This window comes from Mus caroli, unplaced genomic scaffold (assembly GCF_978045245.1).
Source record: "Mus caroli unplaced genomic scaffold, Mus_caroli_1 scaffold_12, whole genome shotgun sequence".
In the NCBI taxonomy this organism is placed as follows: domain Eukaryota; kingdom Metazoa; phylum Chordata; class Mammalia; order Rodentia; family Muridae; genus Mus; species Mus caroli.
Window position 1 is genome coordinate 13726603 of NW_028227267.1, and position 14186 is coordinate 13740788.

Sequence of the window (14186 nt, forward strand, 5' to 3'; positions counted from 1 at the left end):
ATGCAGAGACCAGGACATAGTAAATGCCATTATAAAATAGTCCCTGATGGAGATGAACAATTCTACTCCATCAAAGAGGACAAGAGAGTATACCTACAAAGCATTCTGCAGCATCATCCATAATCCCCAGCTGGAAGCGCTGCTCATCTTGGAAAGTCTTTGCCAGAGCACTGCGGAGAGTGTCAGAAGGAAGCACTTTTTCACTACTACACTGAAACTGGTTAAAGATGCCCTGTAGGGAAGAGGAACAAGAGGAAAAGCGCAATGCTGTTATTAAGCTTCTGTCCACCCTAGTCTGTTATCCTTATGATGACAGTCATGGAAACAAGATATATTCAGCTAGTAATTTAAAAAAATACAGACGAAAAATCAGGATGGGAAAAGTATCTCTGCTGTAGATCTTGCATCTGAGTGTCATGCTGCCAAGAACACACTAAGAGAGCCCATAGTCATGATGAGATATAATGTAGTTACAATACTTCCTATGAGACAGAAAAGTAGTAGATGCTTCTAGAATTAAGCTACATGCAAATGAATTGGCAATTGTTCTTTGGGAAGCATCCTCCTATGAAACTTGGCCCTCTCTTGTATTTTTCGGATAATATAAGATTCACAAACTTACAAAGAATATACCAAGTCAAGTGTCCATAATCCCAGCACCTAAGAGACGGAGGCAGAAAGGTCTAAAATTTGAAGCCATTTGCATGTGGTAGTGGATACCTTTAGACATTACTCACCAACATATTCCTTCAGTAATACAATAAGAAAAAGGAAGAAGAAAAAACAAAGAAGGAGGAGGAAGAGGGGGAGGAGGAAAAAAAGGAGGAGAAGAAGAAATAATAGAAAGCTCTGTGTGTCACACACACACCCCAAGCCCCCAGAAATAAGCACTCCGGTATGTTTACTTCCAGTTACTACCTTGTAGTTCACAGACCAAAAACCTTGAAATTCATGATTGAACCTCTCCTGGTCTCAGAATTCACATCCTGTCAACCATACATCTACACTCAAAACATGTTCAGCCTTCATACTGCTCGCCACCTCGCCTGGTGTCCACTACCCTCTACACTGGATAATTGTCACCTATTTCTTTTTTTATTTTTTTTTAAGATTTAATTTTTATTGTATTTATATAGAGTGTGGGTATGTCCAAAGATATGTCCAGTGGAGGCCAAAGGTTTTAGAAGCTTGAAGCTGGAGTTACAGTCAGTTTTAAGACTCCTGAAATAGGATCACGGAACTAACTGAACTTGGGCCTCTGGAAGAACCACTGAACCATCTTTTCAACCCAACTGCAACCATGTCTTAACTGAACCATATCTCCAAGGGAATACACAGTGTGTTCAAAATAGTCATCAAATAACTGTTTAACATGAAATAAAATTAGTCGATAGAGAGCTTGGCCAACATGCACAAAGTCCTTGGTTAGACCTCAGCATTGCACAGATCAGCATATGCAGCACATACCTATAATGCCACCACTCCAGATAGACAGGCAGAAAGATCAGAAACTCAATGTAAGCCTTGGCTACATAGCAAGTTTAAGGTCAGATTAGGCTACTTAAGACTGCCTCCAAAAAAAAAAAAAAAAGGAATAGAATCTAATGTCATTCTTCTGCTGAAACCCTTTCAAAATTTTTCCATCAAATGTGCAGCAAAAGTCAAAATGAAAATGCTATATGTCATTTGGCCAACTGGTCCAATTGTGATTCACCACACCAGCCATATGGGCCTCTCACTATGTCCCAAAACTACTATGCATGTTCTAGACCAGGAACTTTAAACTTGCATTCCTTACTTGAATCACTTTTTCTCTCAGTGTGCAACTTGATCACTTATATCCTGCAAAATTTTATGTATCACTTCTCAGTATAGTAACTCTAGATCAACCTACTTAAATTGCCAGCTCTGTGCCGGGCATGCACACCTTTAATCCCGGCACCCTGGAGGAAAAGGAAGGCAGATTCCTGAGTTTGAGGCCAACCAAGTCTAAAGAGTGAGTTCCTCAGGGCTGGAGAGATGGCTCAGCAGTTTAAGTGCACTGGCTGCTCTTCTAGTGGACTTGGGTTCAATTCCCAGCATCCACATGGCAGCTCACACCTGTCGTAACTCCAGACACACACTCACATACACACACACACACACACACACACACACACACTAGCAGGCAAACATCAATAAACATAAATTTAAAACAACTTATAAGAAAATACTGAAATCACACAGAAAAGCTGAAAACCTTGAGGTAATAGAAGTTGTTAAAGCCAACTGGAACTAAGTTTGGCTCTGCTCACTCTGAAGTTAAAATTGTTTCCCTCATTTCCCTCTCTCACTGGCATCGCTGCTGCTCATTCATGTTAACTACTCCAAAGCCACTCAAGTACAGGTGCCATGTAACTTACTCTGTAAGTATGTATGTAACTTACACATGAGTCCACTGTGGTGGGGGAGGCAGGGCCAAAAGACATACTCAGTATCAATGAATAATTCTGAGGAACATCTACTATAATTATTCCAAGTTATTTCGGAGCAGTTTAGGATCTCCTTGCATCTCTGTTATAAAGTTAGGTGAAGGTAACTCGCTGCTCTGTAGTTTGTTGCTGAAGACTAAGTGTACCTACAAGAAAGCACTTAAACTAGACCACCTTAAACTAGATGGAGGTCTGCAGTTTAACAATGGGATATTCAACCTATAGACTGAAAATTTGTAGGAATGAAGAGAAACAAGGGAAAAGAAAAATGGGAAAGCAATGACAACTGCTACAAATCACATAGATGGTGGCTTGGGCCTGACAGCTGTTGATTTCCAAAAAACAAAACAAAACAAAAACAAACAAAAAAAAACAAACATGGATAGGTTGGTAGATGGATGGATGGATAGATGGATAGATAGATAGATAGATAGATATCACCAGTTTGACAAGACTTGTGATCAGCAGCTGGCTCATCTCAGCTGTTACTGATAAGGCACAGTGCTGACAAAAACTCTACCTCCAGACTAAGGGCCAATGACATCAGGGCCTTTGTTTGGGGTCTGCATGCATGACACCTTCCTTAATTGCTCTCCTTAGTTTTTATTGAGACAGGCATCTCACTGAACCTGGATCTCACAGACTCAGCTAAACTGGCTGGCTGGCAAACTCCCAGGGATCCTCCTATGTCAGCCTCCATGCACTGGGATTAAAGGCATTTACTACCATGACTGGCTTTTTATGAAGGTGCTGGGAATCTAAACTCGGATCCTCCTGCTTAAGCAGAAATCAGTTTACCTATTGAGCTATCTCCTAAGCTTCTAAAACTAATTCTAAAATAACTAGGAAATTATCTCTAGAATAACGTCGTACAAATTAGACATTTGCAAATTTCAACCCCTTTAGTCTTGGTTGAGTTTCCTTGGAAATTAAGCCCTACTATTTGTAAAGCATTCCTACTGAAATTACATTCTGTCCAATGCATAGCAGAAACTGTACAGCAACCTTAAGAAACTACAGTAAGTCATCTGGGCCTTGATTTGGTGGCTGGTACGTATAGTCCTAGTACTCTAGAAGCTGGTATAGGAGGAGTGCCATTAATTTGAGGCCAGCCTGGGACACACTGTGAAGACAATGTCTCAAAAATTCATAAACAGATTTTAAAAGAAAAAGGGAAAAAAAGAAAAGCAGGCTTCCTGTGACCTTAAGTAACTAGGGTTTGGGCACAGAAAGAAAAGGCCTAAGGTCAGGCTCTGTCTGCACCCAGTGAATAGGCAACAACAGATCTGGCTCTTGTATCCAGTAGTACCTCCATGCTGTATTCTTTTCTCATCCCTTAACTAATTAGAGGCATCCTTCCCCCATCCACTTTGACTGAATCCTCTATTTTCTTACTTAAATTAGCATCAGTCTTGCTCTGCTATCGCTAGGAAGAACTGTATTAGGGATGAGCAGCCTAAGCCTTCCTAGCTTGCATCTGTGGAGTTATAACTCTGCAAGAAGCTGAAGCACAAAGCCCCTCTGTTAGGGCAGCACACTAACCCTTGTGTGTCCCTCTCACGTGAGCACAGGGCTGGAACGGGCCTCCTCCTGTTCTCTTTTTCACCCTCCTCCCACCTTTCCCAGAGGGAGATCCTGTTCACACCAAAGAAAGCCAAGAACATTTAGTTCAGCAGTAAGAACAGGTGGCATTACCAATAAGGAACAAAACCTGGTATTATTCCAATTGCTGAGTTCTACAGTAGGGAGAGAGAAAGGACAGAAAGGACTCAAACCTAGGAGCCATCTTTCCTCGTGTGTTCCTAACAATTCTATTTTGATAAGCCAAAAAAACCACACCACCTTTCAGATTTCTGTTTACACTTCCTCCCTTGAGGAAACTAAAGGCCCTTATCAATCATGAAATCATAAATTACCTTTATCTGTTCACTATTCTCCTGGCTGCAGTACAAAAGCAACAAGACTTTAATGAGTAGAAGCAGGTGTTTCCCCACCATCTCTCTTGGATCCAGCAGCAGAGTTCTGTCCGTGTGAGCACATCACTATTTGGATCAGCAAGAGCCGAGGAAATAAGACAGAACTGCCATGAAGACAGAACATCTTTGTGCTTTGGCATCTGCAAATGCAGCTGTTCCTGAAAACTTGTCTCTTTTTCCCTAAAACACATACCCTTGCTTTTAAAACACATACCCTTGCTTTTAAAACACATACCCTTGCTTTTAAAACACATACCCTTGCTTTTAAACACACACCCTTGCTTTTAAAACACATACCCTTGCTTTTAAACACACACCCTCGCTTTTAAACACATATCCTTGCTTTTAAGCAGAGAACAGTTTTTTATTTCTCTCTCTCTGAATATCTTAGCTTTACATCTAAAATAATTCATAAGTATTAGAGACAGTGAGGTTCAGGAAGAAAATGTTCTCACTGATTCCAATAATTTAAGTGCCCAAGATATCAGAATGTCTTCCAGAGAGGAGTCCAGCCCCCACCTCTCCCAGGCCAGCCAGCAATACCTCCTGCAAAGGCATCGTATGCTCCATGCTGTCTGCTCAGCTCTTCAGGATTCCCTATCTCTTCCGGGCTTCCCAATTTGTTTAGTATTTTGACTCTCATAATCATTCCTTCCCAATACTTAAATGTAGACAATCTAGTCTGTAAATATAAGCCTCTAGAGGTAAGGGAGTTAGTCCTTGAGACCTGCCAATGGCTGGGGGTGGGGTGGGGACCCAAAACCTTTCATTGGTTTTGTGTGGTGTAAGAATGCTGAAAGTTCTTCAAGACAAGGCAAGGCCATGTGCATAATAACCATGTACCAGCAGATATGCTAACAAAAGATTTTCACATTTTGTTACAGAAAAATCTTAACGCCATCGCGAGCAGACAGAGTAGGATGAGCAGCTTCTGGGTATCCATAATCCAAGCCAACAGTTACCAGTTTATGGTTAATTTAATTCCCATTCTGTTGATTTCCTGTATTATTTATTCTACTCCCAATCATTTGAGGCACATGCCAGACATCTGGAATATGCCTATGCATATTCCAGAATAGAACTCTAAAAAAATAAGAACTCTATGTTTAAAGACTGCCTGTACCATCCTCCAAACAGGTAATACTAATGCCTTAATATCATCAGAAAACCATCCACTTTAATAGACGCTGGGAGCCGGGCGTGGTGGTGCACGCCTTTAATCCAGGCACTCGGGAGGCAGAGGAAGGCGGATTTCTGAGTTCGAGGCCAGCCTGGTCTACAAAGTGAGCTCCAGGACAGCCAGAGCTATAAAGAGAAACCCTGTCTCGAAAAACCAAAAAAAAAAAAAAAAAAAATAGAAGCTGGGGCAGAGGGGGGACGGAGCATTGTCTTTTTACTATGTAACCCAAGATAACTTCCAATTCACTACATAATCAAGCTGATCTCAAACTCACAGCTATGTTCCTTCCTAAGCCTCCGAATGATGGAGTTACAAGCATGTACCATCAGGCCCAAGTATACAAACATTTGATTCAACGTTAGAGAACACAAAGAACAACTGCCTATTGTTCCCTTGGGATTCTCTTCCCTTATGACTAAAAAGAGCCTGCCTTTAGACTTCTTAATTATAAAAGCATCCACATATCCTACATTGTTGTTTTTAAATTGCTATCAATATCAAATCTACTGGCAAATTTAAGTCTTTATTTATACTCAATTAATAACCTGATCTTTTGATCTTAGGATCATAAGGATAAAGAACAATAAAGTTACTTATCACACTTATTCCTACTTCTATTCATTGAAAGAAAGACATTTCCATACTTTCAAAGGTAGAGGTAGAGAGAGACAAAACTTCAAAACAATGAATACAGACAAAGATGGGCCAGAACACAATACTACTTGTAAAAAAGTCATAAACTAATATTGATATTTTATACAATACAATGAGTACTTTACTAACTTTGCCATAACAAAAAATGAGGGTTTTGTTATGCATCACAGCATCACAGATTACTGACATTACTAGAATCAATACCATATCCACTCACTGCACTGAGAGAATGAACGGATCGTGTGGCTATGCACAAACATTCTAAGTCTGGATTGAGTTTTAGACTGCCATAAATTCTGGAAAGGAAAGAGTTAATCATGATTTCTATTTTTTTTTTCCTCGTAGTTAAACCCTTCTATTTGACTAATGTGCAATCTGAACTCCAAATTCTAAAAAGGATGAGGGTTACCCACAGCCTAGGAGGACTTCAGAACCAAGACACCTATTCACGAGTAATATTAAAAAGAAGGATGCTCAACACAAACACATAAGAATTGAATACACATAAAGACTTTCTTCCTTATGTGTAGACACTCACTTACTTGATAAAATTTCTAGGGAGCATACTAGAAGGCTAATTTTCTCCTTTAAGTAGTATAAGATAATAGATTTACTCTCTGATATTTGCCACAAAGGATAATGAGAAACCTTCTATTGCTATAGTCTAGAAAAGACTAGGAATAAAAATAACTTTACTCCATGTGCTAATCTTTCAGTACTCAAAAGGAAACAGCCACATGGTACCCCTCAAAAGACAGTAAAGGATTATCTTTTCCCTAAATTCTCAAATTTGCCTCAGCTAAACAGTCTAACTGCTCTCTAAATACAGAGGTTTCAGGACATCTTAAAATACAAAACCGGCTTCCTCCTAGCAGCCACCCCACTCTAAGCACTATCCTCCAGTTCTTATGGTATATTGTAGGACTCTTTCTTTTAAGTCACTAATTGAAGAAAATTAAATTTAAACAATGGAAAGCAACATTCTTCTTTGCCAATAACAAAAAGTACTCTGTCCAACATGCTGGCACTGTAAAACCTCCGGTACAATCCCTGGAAGAAGAACAAAATCTCCGTAGCATGGTAAGTACAGAGGACGGATTTCCTGTCCAGAACAGCGACAAATGAATAAGCCAACACCAAAGTAAAGCTATCCCCTGTGGAAAGGGGGTACAAGAACAATCCAACATGAACAATAAAACTCTGGGCTACGGGTGATGACAGCTTAGGTCAGGAAAAATCACTTAATCATAATACATGGGAATAGGTTGGGTTTTGAAAAGAAACAATAATTGGTATGACACAATCTATTTGTTAAATCAATTTTGACAGGCATCAAGGTTCAGAGTAAGCAAAATGATCCAGGGACACTAATTAATTTCTTTGTATATGTGTGTATGTGCATGTGTGGGTACACATGTACCACTGCATATGTGTGGAGGTCAGAGGACAACTTGGGAGAGCTCATTTCTCTTTCTCCACTGAGTCTCTTACTGACACAAACAAAAATCATTACCAGGTTTATTTGCACACCAGAACTAACGGTTGAAATTAATATATGCATGTAATACCAATTAACACAGGAGAAAATAGTATATTTCATTGTACCAAAAAAAGACTATAAGTATTATATAGAAACCACCATAAAGCAATTGGAAGCACTGGATATAATAGATATAATGAACTCAAGAGACCTAAGAACTCTTAACAGATGCTGAGAAAACAAAAATAATAAAGATATCTACTAAAGCATTCTACATAAGACCATGGCAAGAGCACTTCAGGTGGTGAAAGGTAAAATTCTTTACCCAGAGGAAAACAGGGTGCACAGCCCAGCGATGATAAGAGGGAGAATCCTTCATCTAAATATGGCATATGGAGCTGGCTGGCTTTAACGCATCTAGGAACATGTTAGTGAGGTTATTTTGTGTCTCAGTGTCTGTGTGTGACAGTGAACAATTATGTTCCAACACAATCAACTCTGACTTCGCAGAATTTTCAGGATGTTAAAGCATACTTCAAAGGGAACTTTGGACTTTCCTGTCTTGAAAAAAAAATATGAGATAAGAATTTTGTATGCTAAACTTAATAGGATAAAACATTAAAGAATACTAATATGTTATTAATAACTAGCAAAAAAATGAGTTCTTATTAACAGCACCAAACAGTCCTGGAACTTTAAAATAGGAAACAAGTTGAAAAGTTAGGGAAAAGACAATCCTTTACTATCTTTTGAGGGGATTTAAAAATAAAGAATTCTCTCTATAAAGTAACATGGAACCACAAAATAACATACAACTTAAATCTCTGAATACTGGATGGCTATTTTTCTGACAAAAATTCCATCCCTTTACTTTTGCAGAGACCAAAGAAAGGGCAGACAAACCCCAGATTAAGAAAGAAATGTAACTGAATGTAATGGTGACCTTTAACCCCAGCACAGAGGAGAAAGAGAAGCATGAAAACCTCTAGAGGCCAACCTGGTCTACAGAGTGAGCTCCAGGCCAGATAGAGCTGCATAGTGAGACACTGGAGGAGGGAGGGAGGGAGGGAGGGAGGGAGGGAAGGAGGGAGGGAGGGAGGGAGGGTGACAGCAAAACTGGAGGATGCTCAGGCACCAAAACAGAAGAACAAAGTGTTTATGAACTAAACTTGACACAGGTAGCCTGTGGCCAATTGGAATACACTTAGGCTTTCTCCAAAAGTATAAACATGCCACACACAATATATGGCTATTTTAATATCTATATTTACTGTCTGTGTGTGTGTGTGTGCGTGTGCGCGCGCACAAGCACATTTGGAACACATGCCAGAATCACCTGCTGGGCAAAACATGAAGTTAGTTCCCTACAGAACCTGAGTGCCTAAGTCATTATAGTTTCTACTAACTTAAAGAAAATAAATCTGGTCAGATTAAGTAGTGACAACATGAAGAAAATACTAAAGTTGTAACATATCTTCAGAATCACAAAGTCCCAAAATATCACCTCTGACCTCCTAAGTTTATCTACCCATCTATCACAGCATCTTTTCTGAAGTCTCAAGGTATTTCTTCAAGACAAAAAAAATGAAAAACAAGTTTCCTTCTGCGCTTGGATATCTTTGGGTATGCAGCATGAAAGTTGAAAGCTAATTTTCTTCTCTCTGGCTTATAAGATACTAGTTTACATCCCAATGACAATTTGTCACTCTGGAAATACAACAACAGCATGGTAGTTGGTTCTCCTAAGTCAATAAGTAGTGTATATACATCCAGACGTAGTAGCTCACACCTGCAGCCCAGCACTGAGGAGCTCAAAGAGGGGAGTTTTACACTGTGAGACCCCATTTCAAATAAATAAATAGTACAGTAAAATCCCAGCCAGTCAGTCAGTACATATGAGAAGTCTCACAAGTTTAATTATCCGTTCTTAGTACAGATCAGAGTTTCTAGTTTCAGGAGACTATTCTACCCAGAATCTCTCCAAGATTAGTATTTCCTTAGCAACATCTGCCTAGCATGGTTTTTGAACTTACTGACCAAGCAGGCACTATGTTGATCTAAAAATGTCATTCATAAAATTAGGTAAAATGCTGGGCTACAGAGTGAGTTCCAGGACAGCCAGGGCTACACAGAGAAACCCTGTCTCAAAAAACCAAAAAATAAATAAATAAATAAAAAATAAAATGTTCTTTTAAATGGATGGATATTTTTAAATGGGCCTTGTAGAAAATGTTACAATCAATTTATTAAAACTTACAATAAACTTATTCTAAAATTTAGAATATTAAAACTTATAGAAGGGGCTAGAGAGATAAGAGCACAGTCTGGTCTTGCAGGGAGCCAGGGTTTAATTCCTAGCACCCACATGGCAGCTCATAGCTGTCTGCAACTCCAGGTGCAGAGGATCTGATAACCTCACACAGACATCCAAACAAAACACTAATACACAGAAAACAACAATACATAATTTTTAAAATTTATATTTAAAATGACTGGCTAATAATGTTTATTTTTATAATTTCACATATGCATATATTTTGATTATATACCCCCTCATTATTTATACTGTTTTGTTACAAGTTATAGTGGTTATAAATAAAGTGTAGAAAAAAAGATTTCTGTGACCCAAATAACAGAAAGTTCAGAGGACTCATATAACTCTTCCCAAGATTTTATCATGGTACTTAGACCAGAACGTGAAAACTAGGTACCAAAGAATCACAGCCAAGTTCAAAGCCAGCCTAGGACATAGCAAATTCAAGATCAGCCAGGGAAGCATAAAATAACAAAACAAAAAAACCAAATGCTTCCAAAACAATAGCAAGTAAAGGCTGGCAATGTAGTTCTTCTGTTGGTAGTGCTCACTCGCCTGTCATCCACAGAGCACTAGGTTTGACCCCAGCATCAGATAAAACTGTTTAGTAGTGCATGCCTGCAACCCAGCATACAAAGGAGGTATTGTCAAGAGAAGTATCCTGGGCTAAGTAATGAATTCAAGGCCAGTCTAGGCTAATCTTGACAACAAAAGAAACTATCTCAAAAAAAAAAAAAAACCTAACTATTGCATATAATTAATGCAAATTAGAACATTCAAGACTATTTAGCTCATAATTTCTACTTTAAGCTAAAAGGAGACTAAATTACACCTAGGCAGTCGTGGAAAAAAAACTAAGAATTCAGACGTCAGGCTAGGTGTGGTTGTGCATCCCAACACTCAGGAGATGAATTCAAGGTCAGCCCAGTCTACAAAGTAAGTTCCAGGGCAACCAGGGCTGTTACAGGGAGAAATCCAGTCTCAAAAAAAACCAACCAAACAAAACAATTCAACCTTCATGAACAAAATAATGAGCCTAGAATCTTGCTCTGAACTCCGATGGATGCTACAGACTTACTCCGGCACAACTAATCTATTGTAATCTGAACCAACAGCACAGGAGAACCAACACATCGGTCAAGGATAAGGCACCAACCAAGAACCATCATGTTTGTTTTTCTTTGTGAAATCTCTCTCATTTTCTTTGTGTCTACACAAATCCCCAGACTTATTTTGCTCATAGCATGAAAATATGAGATAGAGAACTGGTAGAAAAAATTGAATGGAAAACCAGGCATGGTGGTGTGTACCTTTAATCCCAGCACTAGTTGGGATGCAGAGAAAGGTGGATCCCTGTAGCTAGCCTGGTCTAGAAAACAAGTTCCAGGATGGCCAATGCTATACAGGGAGGGAAGGAAAGGAAAGGAAAGGAAAGGAAAGGAAAGGAAAGGAAAGGAAAGGAAAGGAAAGGAAAGGAAAGGAAAGGAAAGGGAGAGGGATCAAATAGGGGCTGTGAGATGGTTCAGCAGGTAAAGCCATTGGCCTCAAAGCCTGATGATCTCAGTTCCTCCGCCAGCTTTCACATAGTGAGAGAGAACGGACTCTTGAAAGTTGTCCTCTGACCATACAAGTGTCATGTACATACTCACACAAAACAAATAAAATTTAGTTTTTGAAAATGTAATGGGAAACATTATGAAACAATAAATTTCTTTTTTATTGGGGGGGTGGGAAGAGGCCCGAGACAGGGTTTCTCTGTGTAGCCCTGGCTGTCCTGGAACTCCCTCTGTAGACCAGGCTGGCCTCAATCTCAGAAATCCGCCTGTCTCTGCCTCCCAAGTGCTGGAATTAAAAGCGTGCACCACCATCGCCCAGCTAATAAATTTCTTAAATTTAATTTTAACAATAATAGCTGATTCCATTAAAAATTGTTTGTTCTCTCAAAAGGCAAACTCAGGATTAGCTTTGGAAGCAAATAGGTGAAGCAGAAGCACACTTGATCAGTATCTTATCACATCACATCACAGAGAAGTTTTCAGGAAAGCTGTCTCAGAATGGAATACTAACTGCATAGTAATATTTCAAAACAAAATAATCACATTCATTTTTGCTAAAAATGACAAAAAGATAATTCAGTAACAAGTTCTTAAGAATTGCCCTAACTGGGGCTGGAGAGATGGCTCAGTGGTTAAGAGCACTGACTGCTCTTCCAGAGGTCCTGAGTTCAATTCCCAGCAACCATATAGTGGCTCATGGGATCCAATGCCCTCATCTGGTGTGTTTGAAGACAGCTACAGTGTACTTATATGCATAAAACAAGTAAATAAATCTTTAAAAAAAAAAAAAAGAATTGCGGTAATCAGCCAAATCTCCTCAATAGTAGCCATTTGACAACCTAAGATGCTGAGAAGAGACAATGTCATGGCGCTTACCTTGAGAGCACAGAAGATGCAGGAATCACCCATGCACTTGTGAGTTGTAAGCTGCCGAAAGCTACGGCGGAAGATGTCCAAGTGCCACAAAACCTTCCAAAAAAGGGGGAAACTCATTATCCTACAAACAGCCTTTAACTTTAAAGTCAAGAATTCAAGCAAACAGGAATTGACTGCAGAAAAAAAAATTATTCTCAGAACAAAAGATCATTCTTATAATATTAAAACCAATCTCAAAAAGGTGAAGCATCAGGGCTGGAGAAGGCTCAGTGGTTAAGAGCATCCACTATTCTTGCAAAGGGTAGTTTCTAGCACCTGCAGAAGATGGCTCACAACAACCTACAACTCCAGCTCCCGACGTCCAACATTCTTATCTGGCCTCCATAGGCACACTGCATTCATGTGTACAAACCCATACACAGACACACAGACACAGACACACAAACACACACACAAAGAACTTTTTTAAATTCAGGAGGAAAATGGATTATAGTAACTAACAAGAATGAACAATGAACATGTTCTAGAAAAGTAACTCATCTGAACAGCAAATAAAAGTCACCCGGTGACAATATCCTATGACAAAAATCAAATGTGATGTTAAAGAAGACATTTAGGGATTAAAAACTATAGAATTGCCGGGCGTGGTGGCGCACGCCTTTAATCCCGGCACTCAGGAGGCAGAGGCAGGCGGATTTCTGAGTTCGAGGCCAGCCTGGTCTACAAAGTGAGTTCCAGGACAGCCAGGGCTGCACAGAGAAACCCTGTCTCGAAAAACCCAAAAGAAAAAGAAAAAGAAAAAGATGAATATACCTTTAAGTTTGTATTAGAAGTTTGAATCATAATGTAAAAATTTTACCTTTGTGACAATTCCTTAAGTCAATAGGATAAAAAGTAATAGTGGGCTGTTGGTTATGTGACAATAACCTCTAAGAGTCAAGTGGATACATACCAAGTTCCAGGCCCGCCAGAGCTACACAGCAAGATCTGGCCTCTCGGTCTCTCTCGGTCTCTGGGTCTGTCTGTCTGTCTCTCTCTCTCTCTCTCTCTCTCTCTCTCTCTCTGTCTCTGTCTCTGTCTCTGTCTCTGTCTCTCTCTGTGTCTAATATTTATAGGGCTAAGGAGATGGTTCAGTGGATAAGAGCACTTTGTATGAAATCAAGAGGGCCTGAGTTCAAATCCCTAGTAAAAAGCTAGTAAAAGCTAGGCATGGCTCCCATGCTCATGAACTGAGTGCTGAGCTCTCTGGCTAATAGCCTAACACACATAAGCACACTTATACCATACAACACACACACATAAGTAAACAAATAAATGTAATAAAAATAGGTTTTTAAAAAATTAAATGATATTGGGGCTGTAGAGATGACTCAACAATTAAGAACTGGCTACAGAGGACCTACCCAAGTTCTCTTCCCACACCCAAAAGACAGCTCACAATTGTTTATAATGCCAGTCCCAGCAATCAAACACCCTCTTCTGGTCTCCACAGACTTTGTATCTTATGTGGTACACACACATACAGGCAGGCAAAGCATCCATACACATAAAAATGAGTTAACAAAAAAAGTTTTTCTTAAATAAAATAACCCTAATGTCTAAGAAAGTTTTCCTTGCTAGAAAACAATGGCACAATCCATCCAATAAAGAAATAAAGAAACAGCCAAGTAGTGCGGTGC

At 39.4% G+C, this 14186-nt stretch overlaps 1 protein-coding gene across 3 annotated transcripts in view; it reads right to left on the minus strand.

The window, feature by feature from the left end:
* Nucleotides 1-14186, minus strand: part of Usp54 (ubiquitin specific peptidase 54) — a 100675-nt gene that overhangs the window by 42698 nt on the left and 43791 nt on the right. For all 3 annotated transcript variants that reach the window (XM_085828398.1, XM_085828400.1, XM_085828399.1), the window contains exons 3-4: nt 12508-12600; nt 98-232 (exon numbers count right to left, since the gene is read on the minus strand). In XM_085828398.1, the coding sequence (XP_085684524.1) occupies nt 98-232; nt 12508-12600 (228 nt within the window). The remainder of the gene's footprint in view (nt 1-97; nt 233-12507; nt 12601-14186) is intronic.